This window comes from Dasypus novemcinctus, chromosome 3 (assembly GCF_030445035.2).
Source record: "Dasypus novemcinctus isolate mDasNov1 chromosome 3, mDasNov1.1.hap2, whole genome shotgun sequence".
Classification (NCBI taxonomy): domain Eukaryota; kingdom Metazoa; phylum Chordata; class Mammalia; order Cingulata; family Dasypodidae; genus Dasypus; species Dasypus novemcinctus.
This window is the reverse complement of record NC_080675.1, coordinates 125582934-125601331: the sequence shown is the minus strand read 5'-3', so window position 1 is coordinate 125601331 and position 18398 is coordinate 125582934. Positions and strand designations below refer to the sequence as shown.

Below are 18398 nucleotides of genomic sequence, written 5' to 3'. Positions count from 1 at the left end.
TTTCAGGTTATTTTTTAGTTAGGGTAAGGAAAAATGTTCAGCCTTTTACTTCCAGAACTCACTTTCATTTACAGGTGGCTCGTTGCCACTGTTGTCAAAGGCTGGCACATAAATGTCAACCCTTTATTCTCTTTCTTGGCTTACTGGTGGTTTCTGCAAGTCTCACCTTACTGTTGCTTCTGGTTCTATTCAGGGACGATGTTCTAGTTAGTAGATTTGCCATTCCTGCCTTTTGCTGTTTAGTTTTGTTTCAGATGAGTTAAATTGTAGGAAGCTCTGAAATAAGCTTTATTTTGAAATAAATGTAGGTATCTTTAGATTAAAATGCTACCAGATGGTTTTAATGCTATATCCTTATTAATGTAAGTTTTTTGGAAAACCATGAATATTTAAAACAAAAACAAATGTGGATCACAAGCTTTTGACATATTAAATTTAGCTGTCTAAATAATACATACTAAGCCCCAATTAGTACATATTAAGACCTAAATAAGCAAAGTATTAAGGACTAGAAAAAAGCATCAAACTGTCAGGAACCCCATGCCAATCACATTCACTATTTTTTTCTGTCTGGTTGCGTCCTCGTCTTTTTGGTATGACTCTCCGCTGTGCGGGGGCTTGCTCCTCAATGTGCAGGTCTGGGATGCCTTTTTTCTTTTTCTTACCTGGAGGTCCTGGGGCTCAAACCCAGGTCCTCAGTATGGTAAACGGGAGCTCAATTGCTTGAGCCATAGCCACTTCCCCACATTCACTATTGAATTCCTAATTCTGGTCCATGTCTGACACATAGTAGGAAATCCATACATATTGTTGATTGAACAATTAATTGATACGTGTAGGGAATCTAATTCAGTACTATATCTTAACTTCTCCCACTCATGATTTGAAAGCGATGTAAAATTGTGCTAGACTCTCTCATGTTTTCATGTTTTACTCAGTCCCTTTATGACAGAGATTTTTTATCGAAGGACTCATGTTGCCAAAATTCTTAACAGGTGTATAGCCAGCACTCACCGAAAAATGGGCCATCATTCCTACTTTCAGGACTAGCAGCCCATCCAGTAGTCTCACAGCAGCTCTTGCCTCAAAAGTGTTCTTTCAGAATTGGATGTCTGTTCCTTTCTCTGTTGTCCACCATTAGGGAGTCCTCTGTGTCTGCTTCTCCAGCGGCTACTAATTCTGTGTCTGAAACACATCACTGCCCTCCCACCCCCAACATTATAAAAAGTGTGATTTGCCGGCCACTAACCATTATAATGTACTCCTAGGCTCAGTTTTTGAACACTGGGCTACTTTGTAGGCCACTATCCAGTCTTTAGAGAGCTGCCTCAGGTCAGGTGTTGATTCCTGGTTCAGTCAGTTGTGGCTAGGGAAGTAGGACCACACAGCATGATGGGACCACAGATGAGGCAGCCACTCTGAGACAACTTGCGTGGCCTAGCACTAGCTTACTGTTAAAGGGAATAACCAGGGTCTATCTTGTATCAGTATCCAGTAGCCCAGTCGTCCTGATTGTATTTCGTATTCAAGTTGCCACATCTTTCAAAACATCTGGAGTCTGTGGATTTCACTTGCAAGACAAATCCATCTAGTCATATTTCTTAGAATCATCTTGGTGTTTCAAGATGAAGAGACAGCACACTGTGATTTATTGAGAGAAAAATGTCATGTGTATGGCACAGTCCAAAGAAATTCAATATGTAGATGTTTAGTTTTTCAGTTGTGATGTTCTTATAAATCAGAAAATCTTTCTGAAGCACATCACTCTGAGAAAAACAATTTCTGCGAAAGCTCTGTATGTGGGATTTTGCTGGTATACTTTATGAAATCATGGAAAATAGTCCTTCTGTACAATAGTACAATTGTTGTTTAGTTCCCAGATATGATCTCAGGGTAAATCTACTAATTATTCTCTGAATTATGTGACACTGGCCTGGTGTGATTTAAAGCAATGGCACTGTGGATTTCCCAACTGTGGGTTATTTTCTGAATACACAGTGAGTTCAGATGAACCCAGGATACCACTGTCAATTGTGTAAGAGTTTCAAAATTGTTCCCTCTCTTATGGTGACATAATTACCAAATCAAAAATACGTTTCTCAGTTCTTACCTTATTTGACTTCTTCTCCGTAACAGCTAATGTTGTTGAGTGCCAAAGCCTTCTTTTTTTAAACAAATTTTATCGATACATATTAATAAAGCATTCAATTCATCCAAATTATACAATCAGTGGTATTTGATATAATCACATAATTGTTCATTCATCAATTCAGTTGTTATTAGAGCATTTTCATTATTTCAATAATAACAATAAGCAAAAAAACAAATTTTATTAAGCAGTTTTATGGAGATGTATTCACATAGCATATGATCTAGCCAAATTGTATAATCAATGGCTTATAGTATAATTACAATGTTGTGCATTCGTCACCACAAAAAATTTCAGAACCATTTCATTATTCCAAAAAGAAACTCCACACCCCTTAGCATGTTTTTCCCAGCCCTCCATAACCAGTAATCTAATTTCATCTTTATAAATCGATTTATATTTACGTTTTATATAAATGGAATCATATGTTACACAATTTATTTAGTTTATAGTAGCGCAATCATGCAGTGTTTGTCCTTTTGTGTCTAGCTTGCTTATGTGACATTAAGTCACTCAATATAATGTCCTGCAGGTTCATCTATGTTGTTATATACTTAAGACCTCATTTCTTCTTACAGCTGCATAATATTCCATCATGTGAATACACCACAGTTTGTTTATCCCTTCATTGGTTGATGGACACCTGGTTTGTTTCCAACTCTGGGCAATCATGAATTATGCTGCTTTGAACATCAGTGAGCAGGTGTTTCTTTGTGTCACTGCTCTCAGTTATTCTAGGTAGTGGTATTGCAGGGACACATGGCAAATAATATATTCAACTTCTTTAGAAACTGCCAAACGCTCCTCCACTGTGGCTGCACCATTCTACATTCCCACCAATGGTGAATAAGTGTTTCTATATTTCCATGTCCTCTCCAACACATGTAGTTCTGTCTTTTTAATAGTGCCATTCTGATAGGTGTGAAATGGTTCCTCATTCCTCAGCTTTGATTTACATTTCCCTAATCATTAGTGATGGTGAACACGTTTTCATGTGTTTTTTTGCCATTTGTATTTCTTTTTGGACAAATGTCTATTCAAGTCTTTTGCCCATTTTAAAATTGGGTCGTTAGTCTTTTTATTGTTGAGTTGTAACATCTCTTCATATAACATGGATATTAAACCCTTATCCGACGTGTGATTTTCAAATATTTTCTCCCATTGAGTCGGCTGCATTTTCACCCTTTTGACAAAGTCCTGTGAGGTGAGAAGTGTTTAATTTTGAGGAGATTCCATTTATCTGTTTTTTTCTTTTATTGCACGTGCTTTGGGTGTAAGGTCCAGGATACCACCATCTACCATAATGTCTGTAAGATGTTTCCCTACATCTTCTAATAGTTTTATGGTCCTGGCTTTTATAATTAGGTCTTTGATCCATTTTGAGTTGATTCTTATATAGGGAGTGAGATTGGGGTCCTCTTTCATTCTTTTGGTTATAGATATCCAGTTGTCTTCAGCACCATTTGTTAAAGACACTGTTTTATCGTGTTAAGATGGACTTGGTATTGGTAGGTCTGTCAAAAACCAGTTGGCTATAGAGGTGAGGGTTCATTTCTGAACTCTCAGTTCTATTCCACTGATCGATATATCTAACTTTATGGCGGTACCATACTCTTTTGACCACTGTAGCTTTGTGATATGTTTCAAGATCAGGCCTCCCATGTCAAAATGCCTCCCATGTCACTCTTCTTTTTTAGAATGCTTTTGGCTATTCAGGTGTACTTTCCCTTCTAAATGAATTTGGTAATTGCATTTTCTTTCTCTAAAGTAGGTTGTTGGAATTTGATTGGTATTGCATTGACTCTATAAATCAGTTTGGGTAGGATTGACATCTTTATAATATTTAGTCTTTTAATCTATGAACATGAAATGTCTTTCCTTTTGTTTGGGTCTTCATTGATTTCTTTTAGCATTGTTTTGTTGTTTTCTACATATAGATCCTGTACTTCTTTGGTTAAATTGATTCCTAAGTATTTGAGTGTTTTTGTTGCTATTGTAAATGGAATTTTTCCCCTGGTTTTCTCCTCAGACTGTTTAATACTAGCATACAAAAACAATACTGATATTTGGGTGTTGATATTGTATCCGGCCACTTTGCTGAACTCATTCATTAGCTTAAGTAGCTCTATTGTAGATATTTAAAAATTTTCTAAATATAGGATCATGTTATCCACAAATAGTGAGAATTTTACTTCCTCTTTTCCTATTTGGATGCCTTTAATTATGTTTTCTTGTCTAATTGTTCTAGCTAGAACTTCTATTACTATGTTGAATAACACTGGTGACAATGGGCATCCTTCTCTTGTTCCTGATATAAGAGGGAGCACTCTCAACCTTTTTCCATTGAGTACAATGTTGGTTTTGGATTTTTCATATATGCCTTTTATCGTATTGAGGAATTTTCCTTCTATTTCTAACTTTTGAAGTGTTTTTTTTTTTTAATTAAGAAAGGATTCTGGATTTTGTTGAATGCCTTTTCTGCATCGATTGAGATGATCATGTGATTTTTTTCCTTCAGTTTGTTAATGTGGTGTATTATGTTGATAGATTTTCTTCTGTTGACCCAGCTTTGCATACCAGGAATAAATCCCACTTGGTTGTGATGTAAAAGTCTTTTGATATGCTGTTGGATTCAACTTGCAGGTATTTTGTTGAGAATTTTTGCATCTATGTTCCTTAGACTGGTCTGTAATTTTCTCTTTTTGTAGTCTTTATCTGGGTTTGGTATTAGGGTGATGTTAGCTTCATAAAATGTGTTGGGTAATTTTTCCTCCTCTTCAATTTTTTGGAAGCGTTTAAACAAGATTGGTGTTAATTCTTTTCAAATGCTTGGTGGAATTCACTTGTGAGGTGAAGCCATCTGGTTCTGGACTTTTATGTGAGATTTTTGATGATGGATTCAATTGCTTTAAAAGTGATTGGTTTGTTAAGTTCTTGAATTTCTTATGGCATCAGTGTAGCTTGTTTGTGCATTTCTAGGAATTTGTCCATTTCATGTCGGTTGTCTAGTTTGTTTGGCATACAGTTTCTCATAATCCTTTTATGATTCTTTTTATTTCTGTGGGGTGAGTTTTAGCTCCCCTCCCTCCCCCCCCCCCATCATCTGATTGTATTTATTTTTTTAAAGATTTATTTATTTCTCTCCCCCCCCCCAGTTGTCTGCTCTCTGTGTCCAATTGCTGCTTGTTCTTCCCTGTCTGCCTGCTTCTGTTCCTGTCAGTGTCACGGGAATCTGTGCCCCTTTTTGTTGCGTCATCCCGCTGTGTCACCTCTCTGTGCGTGGGGCACCACTCCTGGGCAGGCTCCACTTTCTTTCGCGCTGGGTGGCTCTCCTTACAGGGCACACTCCTTGCGCATGGGGCTCCCCTACGTAGGGGACACCCCTGCGCGGCATGGCACTCCCTGCGCACATCAGCACTGCACGTAGGCCAGCTCCACACTGGTCGAGGAGGCCCGGGGCCTGAACCGTGGACCTCCCATGTGGCAGACAGACGCCCCAACCATGGGGCCAAGTCTGCTTCCCTGATTGTATTTATTTGCACTTTCTCTTCTTTTTTTTCTTTGTTAGTCTGGCTAGGGGTTTGTCAATTCTATTGATCATTTCAAAGACACAGCTTTTAATTTTATTGATTTTTCTCTTTTTTTTTTATTCTCAATTTCATTTACTTCTGCTCTAATTTTTATAATTTCTTTCCTTCTGCTTTCTCTAGGAATGGTTTGCTGTTCTTTTTCTAGTTTCTACAGTTCAGTTGGATCTTTGATTTTAGCTTTTTTTTTTTAACATAGATGTTTAGGTCTATACATTTTCCTTTTGACTTCCTTCTCTGTATCCCATCAATTTTGATAAGTTGTATTCTATCTTCATTTGTCTCAATATATGTACTGATTTCCCTTGCAATTTCTTCTTTGACCCTCTAATTGTTGAGCAGTGTGTTGTTTTCGCCTCCACACATTTGCAAATTCATCTCTTTCCTGTCTTACTGACTTCTAGTTGCTTTCCATTATGATCTGAGAAAGTGCTTTGTAAAATTTCAATCTTTTTATATTAATATTTATTTTTTTAATATTGAATTTTATTTTATTTAAGATTTAAGATTTATTTATTCCCCCCCCCCCCCCCCCCCCGGCGCATCGTTGTCTGCTCTGTGTCCATTCACTGTGTTTTTCTGTGTCTGCCTGTCTTCTCTTTAGATGGTCCAATCCTGGGACCTTTTGGAGTGAGAGAGAGGTGCTCAATCTCAATCTCTTGTGCCACCTCAGCTCCCTGGTCTGCTGCATCTCTTATTGTCTCTTCTCTGTGTCTCTTTTCATTGCGTCATCTTGCTGCACCAGCTCTCCGCTTGAGCCAGCTCTCCGCTTGGGCCAGGACTCCTATGTGGGCCAACTCTCCGCTTGGGACAGCTCGCCATGTGAACCAGCTTGCCTTTACCAGGAGGCCCTGGGAATTGAATCCTGGACCTCCCATATGGTAGACAGGAGCCCAATTGCTTAAGCCACATCTGCTTCCCTATATTAATATTTACTGATTGCTGCATTTTTACCTAGTATGTGGTCTGTCCTAAAGAAAGATCCATGGGCACTTGAGAAGAATGTATAACCAACTGAGTTTGGGTACAGTGTTCTGTATGTGTGGTCTAACTCGTTTATCATATTGTTCATGCTCTCTGTTTCCTTGTTGATCTTCTCTCTAGTTGTTGTTTTTAATAAAACTTTTAAAATTAAAGTTAATAGATCACATAGAACATTACATTAAAAAAAACATGAGGTTTCCATATAACCCATACCCCACTCCCCCACCCCCATCATTTTTGTAAATTGTATTTTTTTGAAGATACATATATCACAAAAAAGGTTACATTATAAAAAACGTAAGAGGTTCCTGTATACCCCCATCCTCCCACCCCACTCTTCCCACACCAACAACCTCCCCCATCATTGTGGCACACTCATCATACTTGGCAAACACATTTTGGAGCACTGCTGCACCATGTGGATAATAGTTTACTCTGTAGTTCACATTCTCCCCCAGTACATTCAGTGGGTTATGGCAGGATATATAAAGTCCAACATCTGACCCTGCAATATCATTTAGGACAACTTCAAAGACCCCAAAATGCCCCCTCATCACATCTCTTCTTCCCAGTCCCTGCCCTCAGCAACTACTGTGGCCACTTTCTCCCTGTCTCCACTTTCTATTAGTAGTCATAAAAGTTTTATAGTAGAATATCAGTAAGTCCACTCTAATCCATATTTTATTCCTCCATTCTGTGGGCCCTGGGATGGTGATGTCCACTCCACCTCTATATTGAGAGGGGACTTAGATTCCACATGGATGATGGATACAATTCTCCTGCTTGCAGTTGTAGGCACTCTCAGTTCCCTGGTGTGGTGATTGACCATCTTCACCTCCCTGTTAGTTGACCTGTATAAGTCCAACGAACTAGAGAGTAGGAGATGCAACTCTGCTGAGGCTCAGGGCCCAGCTGGCACATGGACAGTCCAAGATTCAAGTCTCCTGAGTATATACCAACACTAGCACCAACCAAAGGTTCATTAAAAGTGACAGAAGAGGCATATGTAGAAAGATCACATCTGAGTCCAATTCCATCACACTCAGGGACACAAATTCCAAAGTAGGGTGCACTGACATGGTACTGAGCTCCAGCGCTATCTGCCTTGACCATATCCCTGTAGGTCTCCGTAGCCCTCAGGAGAACTAGTACCTGGGGTTGTAACCACTTTGTTTCTGGGGCCCTCCTGAGGAGTGCATAAGTGTGACCCCTCTGATGACCTCCTGACTCTTTTTTGAAGACTCTCAGCCATATAAACTCTTTTGACTTTGCCATTTCCCCCTTTTATTCAAGGTCAAAAAGCAATTTTTAACACGTGATCCTACATGTGGGCTGAGATATTCTGCTGGTCTGAATTGACCCTTTTATTCAAGGTCTTTTTCTATTTACATCACCAGCTGGTGCTTGCTAGTAATCCCTTGGCACCAGGGAGGCTCATCCCGGGAGTCATGTCCCACACTGGGGGGAATGTAATGCATTTCCATGCTGCGTTTGGCTTAGAGAGTAACCACATTTGAGCAACATGGAGGTTCTCAGGAGTTAACTCTTAGGCACCCTGCAGCTCTAGGCTTAGTTCACATTTCAGGCACACAGACTCATAAGCATAGTCATCAGTATCAAGGGCTCATTGTTGGAAAATCTTTTGTTGGTCTTTGCCGTTGCACTTGGAGGATGCTTGCTGTTCCATTGAGGAATGTGATAGAGCTCCCCTGGCTAGGAACTCAGCGTTCCCTCAGTTGTCATTTGTAACTATTATCTGAACATTTTTATTTTTTTAATTAATTTTTTTTATTGTTACATTAAAAAAATATGAGGTTCCCGTATACCTCCCCACCCTCCTCACCCCACTCCTCCCATAACAACAACCTCCTCCTCATCAGTATTCACTGTACTTGGTGAATACATCTCTGAGCACTGCTGCATCACATGGTTAATGGTCCACATTATAGTTTACACTCTCCCCCAGTCCACTCAGTGGGCCATGGGAGGACATACAATGTCCAGTAACTGTCCCTGCAGTACCACCCAGGACAACTCCAAGTCCTGAAAATGCCCCCACATCACATCTCTTCTTCCCACTCCCTACCCTCAGCAGCTACCATGGCCACTTTCATCTCAATGCTACATTTACTCCCATTACTGATCACATTAGTTCCAGAATAGAGTATCAGTAAGTCCAATCTAATCCATACTCTATTCCTCCATTCTGTGGACCCTGGGATAGTTATGTCTGTTCCACTTCTGTATCGAGAGAGTACTTAGATTCCACTTGGATGATAGATGCAATTCTCCTGTTTGAAGTTGTAGGCACTCTCGGCTCCCTGGTGTGGTGGTTGACTTTCTTCACCTCCCTGTTAGCTGGCTGAGGTAAGTCCAATAAACCAGAGGGTAGAAGTTGCAAGTCTGTTGAGGCTCAGGGCCTGACTATCACATGGACAGTCCAGAGATTCAGGTCCCCTGAGTATACACTAAACCCCAGCACCAACCTTCCTCACTCTGAAATCTCTTAGCCATAAAAACTCATTTGTATGTAATATTTCCTCCTTTTGCTTAAGGTCTTTTTCCAGGTACATTGCTACTTGGCACTTGGTAATAGTCCCTTAGTACCAGGGAGGCTTATCCCCAGGAGTCATGTCCCACAGTGGGGTTGGGGAGGGGAAGTAGTGCATTTATATGCTGAGTTCAGCTTAGAGAGAAGTCACATTTGAGCAACAAGGAGGTTTTTGGGAGGTAACTTTTAGGTAATATATAATATTAGGCTAAGTTTCAATCATCTGTATTCTGATTTCCTGAAATTTACAATTGAAAAAGTGGATTCACTACCCAAGTTCTAAATTTACTTTAAAAATTTCTAACAACTAAATTGAAAGTCAGATTTAAAATTCCTATTTAAATTAATGAAAATTAAAAATTCAGTTCCTCAGTTCCACTAGTCACATTTCAAGAGGTCAGTAACCACATGTGACTAGTGGCTGTGGTCTTGGCCAGGGCAATCCTAGAGAACAGTGAAGGCCTCAGGTCTCCAGTTAATGATGGAATGCTTGTGCCCAGGCTGGTGCTACTCAATACAGAAAATACAAAGGAATTTTATGTCATAGTTCATCTGTGCCCTGAAAAGAGAAAATTAGTATGTGGTTTTAAAATCATAAATGTAAATATGTTTTCAGAGAAAAGACAAGAGATATGTATATGTGGGGGGGTGAGTGAGTGGGTGGGTAGGGGGTAGGATTATAGGAGACATTGTAGGATAAGACTAACTTAGACCTTGAAAGTCCAGAAAGCTTTATACTTTATAGAGGAGTTGGGGAAGGATACTATTGGAGAAAATGGCACTGCCCAGTAGCAGGGAAAAGGAAGATTTGGGTGGAAAGCCAAACTAAATGGGGCCATTATACTAGGTATTGGTTAAGAACTTATGCTCCAGAGTCACACTCCTTGGATGTGAATCCTGGCTTTGTCATGCTAACTGCTTGGCCTAGAGCAAGTTATTTTACTTCCCTTTTCCTGTTTATCCAGTTATAAAATAGGGATAATAATACTTAATAGGGATGTTGTGAAGATTAAGTGAACTAATACATTAAGCACTCAGAATCATCATGCCTACCATAAGTGCTCAAGAAATATTGGCTGCTATTTAGAAGCTTCTAAATGTGGCTATTTGTTCTTCGGGATTTACGTAAAACAAACCAGAGCCATTCTTTTTAGAACTTACATCTCAAAGCACTGATGCAAAGCTTATATAAACTAATTTAAATACTAAGTATGCAACCATTTTTTAATATTTCTGAGTCTAGTTTCCCCATTCGAAAATTTAATGCACATAATGTTGTAGAGGGGATTCAGTGAGGTCATTTAGGAGGCAGGCTCCTTGCTTACCTCTTTTAGCCTCAATTTTGTAATCTGCAAAATGTCACCTTCTAAGGATCAAATTTATAATAATGTGAAATGTTTAGCACAACTACTATCACAAAAAAACGGGCAATTATTAAGTTTTGAACAGACCCTATAATCTTGATGGCTCAGGAACCTCCAATAGCTCAGCAAACCCTTAGATTAAAAGTTTCCATGGCTTGAAGTTTAATGGCTTTTCTATTTCTAAGTATTGTAGTCCTAGGGAGGAACTAGAAAGAATCATTTTTCACTTCCTTATACCTGTGGTTAAGGAGCTTCAAAAAAGGACATACTAGCAACCAGTTTAAGGGATGGTGGATGGTTGTTTACATGAGCCAATACCTTAGTGGTGACTCCATGCTCTTTTTCCCTTAGAAAGAAGGAAATGAACTGTGGTGAACAAGCAGATGCAATTTAGATATGGAAAAGATAGCTTGGATTTCATCTTGTTTCAATGAGAACTGAGAGTACACAATTTGAAGTTTTTTAAATTTACTGTGCAAGAACTAAATTTATTAATATCTCTACATTTTAATTCCACTAGTTAATTTCCACAGTACTTTATGATGAAACAGGTATATATCAATAACCATATTTAAAATAATGTATTTTTATTTGACCATTCTCAGCTACTTATTCATGATCATCCTTCAGCTGTGTCAAAAGTTTTTCTGGTACTTGAGAGACTTTCCTCACATTTCAACTAAAATTACTGTAATTATTACAGTATTAAAGATCTCCATGTTTTGATGACCATCAGAATCTGGAACTTTTAGAAAACTTATAGTATCAAAATGATTTACAGGTTATGAAAAAATTACTGCAATATTCTTTGTTGAGTTCTTATTATTGTAATGAGACTATCAAAAGTACAATGAAAATGTATGCTTAATGTATGAAGTTTGTGCCATCCATACCAATTTCCTTACACTCTAGCTTTATCCCACTAGAAAGGAAATGCTAGCCAGTATTAAGGGGTACAGTTTTAGGGCACGTACAAGAAAAATTTATTGGTTGATACAAAGATTAATATTTACTGAACACTGTCAGGCCCTGTGCTAGGTGCCAGGGATACAAGAAGATACCAGGCCGTAGAGCCCATTTGGGTAGCCTGAACAGGTTCCATAACCTTGGTAACAGTAACAGTTTTGTATTAATCAAGTGAGCCAACTAATTATCCTAATTATCTTAGTAGATAAAAGAATTTAGAGACCTCCATAAACAATTTTATTACAAATTGCTCACTTCAATCTGTAAAGTTGAGGGGATTACCTCCTTGCTGAAGACTTTAAGTGTTCTTTCTGAAGTTAATTACTACTGATTTTGGAATACCAGGGGAGAACAAACCAGATGGAAAAGGGGTAAGGTTCCTGCTCACTGTCTTAACATCTTTGCTTCACCCATCATTAACCCCTCACCAAGTAGGAACTAAACACATTTGTTCTGCTGGGGTGCCCCAAGAGTTGAACAAACACTTGTCAACAATACTTGTGAGTTGCTGTTTTAGGTGGTTATTCCCAACTACTTTGCACATGTTTTATATAATTATAGGACTGTTTTGGAATTTTCAGGGAAAGATAGATCATTTGTTGTCAGTCCAACGACCTCATTTTTTCAGGCTGTGGTAAGGTTGTGGAATGTGACTTGATCATGGTCATACAACTGCTTGTGGGACTGTAAGCTCCATGAGAGCAGCGACCCTATCTGTTTTTTGTGACCTTTGTATCAGATTAGTATGTGCTTCCCAAATGTTCCACTTACCTCATGTGATGTGTGTTAAATAAATGAAACAATGAATTATTTGAATAACTAATTAATGAGTTAAAACTCTTTTAAAATACTTTTTCCACTGTTATACTATCTCAAATTTTTAGATTTAAGATTCTCAAAAAGTGCTCGGGTTGGTCTAACATGTTCACTCATCAGCATTTTTCCATGTATTGTTAAAATGTAATTTAAAAGATAACTCTTTAGTTTTGCTTCTTATCTATATTCTCAGCTTCTGCTTTCAGCCTTTCTCTAGTCTTTACACCTCTTGCAAATTAGGCAGAGGAAGGAGAGGATCTGAATCACAGAGAGTGTGTGTTCACCCAGTAAGCCTTTTATAATAACTGTTATCTGATCCCAGCTGTTGTGCTAAATTTAGGATTTTGGATTATCTGTAAATGTTCTTTGTGTCTCCCATTACCAAGGTTAATTGAGAAGTGATTGTACAACAAGTAAAACTTTAGTTCATAAAAGAAACTACATAATACAGTATTCAATATAGCAAAGTCTAATCCACTGGGAGTTGATATTTGTAGCCATTATAAAGATTAAGGAACTGTTGCCATTTGTCAGAAGTTTCATGCTATCTTCATGATACCAGAACATTTCAGTGAAAATAAAGTTACTCTACTGAATATTCTGGCCCATTCTAAAATACAGTCTTTGAATTATGGTTAATAATGTGCATATAATTTTACTGTACATATTACTATTTTTTTCGAGGTAGAAATGTCATGTATTTCATTTGAGGCCAAAAAATGCAATTGCCCTTCTTGTATTTTACAAAAACATATCTGATGTCAAGTAATATATACCCATTGTAAAACTTTGAGAAATACAGAAAAGTACAAAGAAAATTCACCTTTAAACCTATCCTCTTATGTTTACGTTGTAATTCTTGTATGCAAAATGATTTACAAACACTTTTTCTAATGAAACCAGAGAGTTCTGCAAAGTTTGTATTTCTCCTTGTCTCAATTTGGGCTCACAACCCCACATAAATGTACACTGTATAAAATAAGTAGCTAATAACTTCAGCCCTTTTTGGATTGTGTGTATGTGTGTTTTTTTAACTTCGGCAGATCCTTGTCATCTGTTTGTATTTAAGTGATGACACATCACAACATGAAATGTCATCATGTCACACTGTTAAAGCACAACAAAATTACAGCGCCCAACAATGACACTGTCAGAAGTGTCCTCCTGCCATGAGTCATGTTTTAGAAGCTATAAAAGTTATTTTTAGCATAGCAAATGCCTTGGAAGCTTGGGTTATGAATCCTACCAAAAATCACTTGTGATTTGGGAAAATCCAGAGGGAAGGGGAGGGTTCCTGTTTTTGAACTTTTCACTCCCAGACACACATAGCTACCCCCTCTCCTACCCAGACTTGTTCCATAGTGCACTGCATTCCACATGGGACTCGATGACGACTCTGCGCCAGCATCTCGCGTGGAGGAAGAGGAGACTATAATTATCCTCCCCGACTGGGGCAGGCCCTTCCGTGACAGCTTCCCAGTTACCCTGTTCTCTAATAGAGCGGCTCGTGTTCCTGGTCTCAGATGCGCACCACAGCTGGCTTGGGGCGTGGGTAGGAGGCAAGCACCGCCAAAGCGCCCGGCACCTCTCGGACCTCGCGGGCTCCAGGCTCTGCCGGTTCCTGGCTGGACTGCTCTCCCCAGCCTCCCCCGTCTCCCCCCAGCCCGGCACCTGCAGCAAAAGCCGTGGCCCCCAAGGCGAGCCCTCAGGGCGCGCGGTGGCGTTGCCATAACAACCAGCCGCAGGGGCAGCAGAGGCCGCCTGGGAGGAAGTGACGAGCGGTGGGTTGGCTGTTGTTGGGACACGTGACCCGGGCAGTGTTTTGACAGGGCAAACAGCAGAGAAAGAACTGGGCGAGCGAGGGGGACGGGGAGCTAGAGCTAGATACAGCAGCGGGCAGGCGAGGAGCTGGCAGAGGCGTGGGGCAGACAGGCGGGCCGAGGCGACGGGCAGGCGACGCCCGGGGGGCCGCAGGGCTTGAGTGGGAACGGGGCTGGGCGAGGGGCTGAGCGGAGGGAGCGGAGCGAGGCGCCGGCTGAGGTGGGGGTGGATGGCCACAGGGGCGCCGAGGAGCCGCGTCGGGCTTGCCGTCTCGGGCCCCCATGGTCCCCTAACGCCGTCCCGGGGGCCGCTGCGTGCCACAGTCAGCTCTCACCGGCCTTGTGCCTCATCGAGATTCGGGTCTGAGGTGGGAGTGTGATGTGAGCCACTGGGCTAGCGGCGGAGCGAAGTGCCAAGAGAAGGGAGCGGGAGGGGAGAGCAAGTTAGTCAGCAGAGGTCGGCCCAGGGAGCTGAGGAGCGAGCCAGCCTCAGAGCGCCATGAAAACAACTCTCCCGCAGGGAGAGGGGCAGGCGCAGCGCTCGGAGCAGCGGGGCTGAAGGAAATCGGGGGCCGGGGCGGGCAGGCTGCGCAGAGCAGGGGCGAGCGTCCAGTTGTTGGCACTTCGGAACAGACCTCAGGCTCGGCCACGTAGGACGGGCGATTGCTGGGGTGACCGGGGCAGCCCAGGAGAGTTTGTTGGGGGCTGGGGGTTGGGCGTGAGGAGATGACTCAAGTTCGTTTCTGACCCTCTTGTTGGGTAAACTTGGCTGTGGTTGCCTCGGGAAGGCTAGCCAGAGGGTAATTATTTAGGTGAAGCCGGGTCAGGGTGGGAGGAGCTCTTGGCAAGGCCCAGGGGTCTTGAACAGTCTCCAGCGTCCAGGCACCTGGTTGAAGAATTTCAATACCAGCTCTTGCGGAGGTGTCACTGTTCCTCGCCGAGTTTTTACGAAGGGGTTAGTTAGCTTGAATTTTTTTTTTCTTGCCTGTGCCTCCAGGTTATAAATAGATCTTGCTTTTCGTTCAGAGACACTGTGTCAAAGAAGGACACATTGGCCTGGAGAGTGCGAGCTGGGGGTGGGGTGTGTGGAGGGGAGGAGGGTTGCTGGGTCCTGAAAAGATGGAGGAGGCAGTGCAGGGAGTTTTGCTTTTTTCAAACCTGCTAATGTTGCTTTCACCACAACTAGTGCCAGGAAGAGGCCTAACTGTTACCAGTAGTTTTCTTGCAAGGTCCGGGTGGTTAGAGCAGAATCAGATTAATTTTATTTTGATCTCTTTTAGCGTTTTGAAAATAAAGCAGAAGCCGCAGAATCAGCGGCGAGCCTGTTGAAAACCCATACATATTTCAAAGCATTCTGGGTGGAAATTGGATGTGAAAATGAAGCCAGATCGAGGTAAATGATTTATTTAAGTAGGGTTTGGTTTTCTTCAGTGTCTCATTTTAGAAGTTTAACCTAATTTTGCGGCAGAATTTCTGTATTATATGTGATTATTTGTGCTGTTAAAGATTCCAGCTGGTGAGGTGAGAAAGCATTTGGAAAAGAGGATTTAGATGGGCGGACGCCTTCTTTAAAAGTGTTGTAAAGCAGTTAGTTTTAAGAGGGACCCTAGTGTAAGTCAAAATGAAGTTGTCAAGAAAATCTTTTGTTATCTCTTACCACAATACTTGGTATCATTTTAGAATTGCAGTTACTCACTTTTAGGCAAAGTAAATCCAACTCAAAGAAGTTTACAAGCTTTTTAAACTAGATCATTTGAACTTGACAAATTGAAGAAAAAAATTTGAAACTATTTGCGTGCCATTGTTTTTTTTAAATTATTTTAACTGATTTTTGTGCTTTAGCCAAACTCCAAAAGTTTGTCCATATATTCTTGTGCCTTATTCAATATATTAATATTTGGACAGTTAGGGTTACTTGAAATCCCTAGTAATAAGTAATTCTTTCTAAATCTGTATTTTTAGAACTTATGAGAATAATGTATACACTGTGCTTTTCAAGGACTTCAATGGTATTAAACTCATTTGTCAATCTTGTTAATGGCAAGGGCCAATTCTTTTTTTTTTTTGCCATTCAAACTTTTTTTTAATTAAAGAAATTGTAGGTTTATAGAAAAACATGCGTAAAATAGATTTCACCATGTACTACCCAATTATTAACCCTTACATTAGTGTGGTACATTTGTTATAATTCATGAAAGTTGACTTTAATAATTGTACTATTAACTGTAGTCCATTTATGCTAGGGTTCACTATGTTGTACAATTCGATTTTTTAAAAAATTTCTATTCTAGTAACACAACTAAAATTTCCCATTAACCACATTCAAATATATAATTCAGTACTGGTAATTGCGTTCATAATGGTAAGGGCCAGTTTTTGAAGATTTTTATGTATGGCAGTTAGGATTGGAGACTTTGCAGTCAGACAGACGTTAAGTTCATTCCAATGGATGTCGTATGGAGGGGACTTTTGTACTGGATAGGGAATTGGAATAGATGACATAGAGTTCCTTCCAAATCTGATACTTTATGATTGGAAATGTTAATTTATTCTGATATGAATTAGATGTTCACTTTTTAAAGTTATGTGTTAAGCTGTGTTTTTTTTCTATACATATTTTTCAAAGATTAGAGAGACAAATTTTCTAGTCAAAATGCTTTAGTATCTATTAAAATGTACTAGAAGGGAGCAGACATCACTTGTGCAGTTGAGCACCTGCCTCACACATGGGAGGTCCTGGGTTCAGTTCCAGTGCCTCCTGGAAAAAACAAAAGCAAACAACAAGCAAAACAAAGGTAAAGACCAACTCAGGGAAGCCAGTGTAGCTCAGTGGTTGAGTGCCAGCTTCCTACATATGAGGTCCCATGTCCCCAGCCCCAACAACAAAAAAACAGTACTAAAAAGATAGAGAAAGCCCTATTTAATTTAGTGGTTTAAATTTTTATGTGTTTGGCTGTTACTTAAAATCAGGCAACAGCTATATATGTATAAAGTGTTAGGAAGTATATTGCTGTTGAGCTGTTGAGTAGGATGCTAAATTTAGATTCCAGATTACATTAATGACTTTGGGAAAATGTCACCAAAGGTAGTAATTGCATCTTAGTCTCAACAAGTAAAGTCAAAGTCACTTTTTGTTTTGGGTTTTTTATTTTTTCTTTTTCTTTTTTTTTAAACTTGCTCTAAGATTGCAAGCAGTTTAAAATATAATATTTGTACACAATCCCTTTTTAGCCAAAACTCATGCTAACTATAATAAAATTTAGGATACTAGGGAAAAAGAAATCAGCTTCTTCAACAAGATTCCTGAAAAAATAACCTATTTCTCTGTAGCTTTCTTTAGCATCTGGGATAAAATTATGGGATTACATGTTTAATATTGGTATTATATTCCTTAATAATAGTAGTCTGAGTCTTTAGGCCCATAGCTTGTTTGCTTGCTTTTTTCTTTTTAAAATTTTTATTGTGGTAACATATACAACACAAAATCCATGGTTTTCTTTTGACTGGGACTCAGAGTAGGTAATATCTTTTATTGCAACTAGTATACTGATACAGAAATAAATGTTCAAAAAACATATGTACCCTTAAAATACAAAGTGTTCTATTTCACTTTTTAAAAAATTGCCATCACAACCCACTGAATTGATTTCTTTGTCAATTAATGAATCATAATGACCTATAGTTTGAAGGGCACAGTTTTGGGCAACATTTAAGATGAGACAGTAATACATCTTTTTTTTTTTTCTTCCTACATTGGCATCTAAGGAACTGTTCTATATGAATGAATTTTCTGAATAATTGAAACTTTAAATATCAAAAATATTTTCCATCGTAATCATGATAGGTAGAGAGATTTCTAAAATATGAACACTTTTTTGCCTAAAGAAAAAAATAATATTCAGAGTCAATGTAATTTTAACCTTTACTTGATAATGAAAGGCACTCATGAATTTCAAAATTTGTATTCTGCCATAATCCAGAAATGTCCTGAGGAGATATATAAATTTGTAAGGTTTTTTGCCTCTACCTTAAACCACTCTAGCCTGTTACATTTTTTTGAGTTCTGAGTTTGACATTCCTTTGCTGTCAACTACCTTTCTTGCTAATATATTTATTCTTGCCTCCTTTTAATTGTATGACTTTTAGTCTTTGAACTAGAGA

General features: G+C 39.5%; 1 protein-coding gene across 6 annotated transcripts in view; it reads left to right on the top strand.

Annotated features, from left to right (window-relative positions):
- ATOSA (atos homolog A) overlaps positions 1 to 18398 on the top strand; it is a 115874-nt gene that overhangs the window by 12227 nt on the left and 85249 nt on the right. The window contains exons 1-3 of one of the 6 annotated variants that reach the window (XM_071214197.1): positions 14246 to 14270; positions 14837 to 15192; positions 15518 to 15630. The exons of 2 other annotated variants lie outside the window; for them this stretch is intronic. In XM_071214197.1, the coding sequence (XP_071070298.1) occupies positions 15615 to 15630 (16 nt within the window). In that variant the 5' untranslated portion in view covers positions 14246 to 14270; positions 14837 to 15192; positions 15518 to 15614. Of the gene's footprint in view, positions 1 to 13780; positions 14199 to 14245; positions 14271 to 14407; positions 15193 to 15517; positions 15631 to 18398 lie in introns of those variants that run through there. 3 more of the 6 variants (XM_071214198.1, XR_011648435.1, XM_058294225.2) reach the window with 3 other exon arrangements.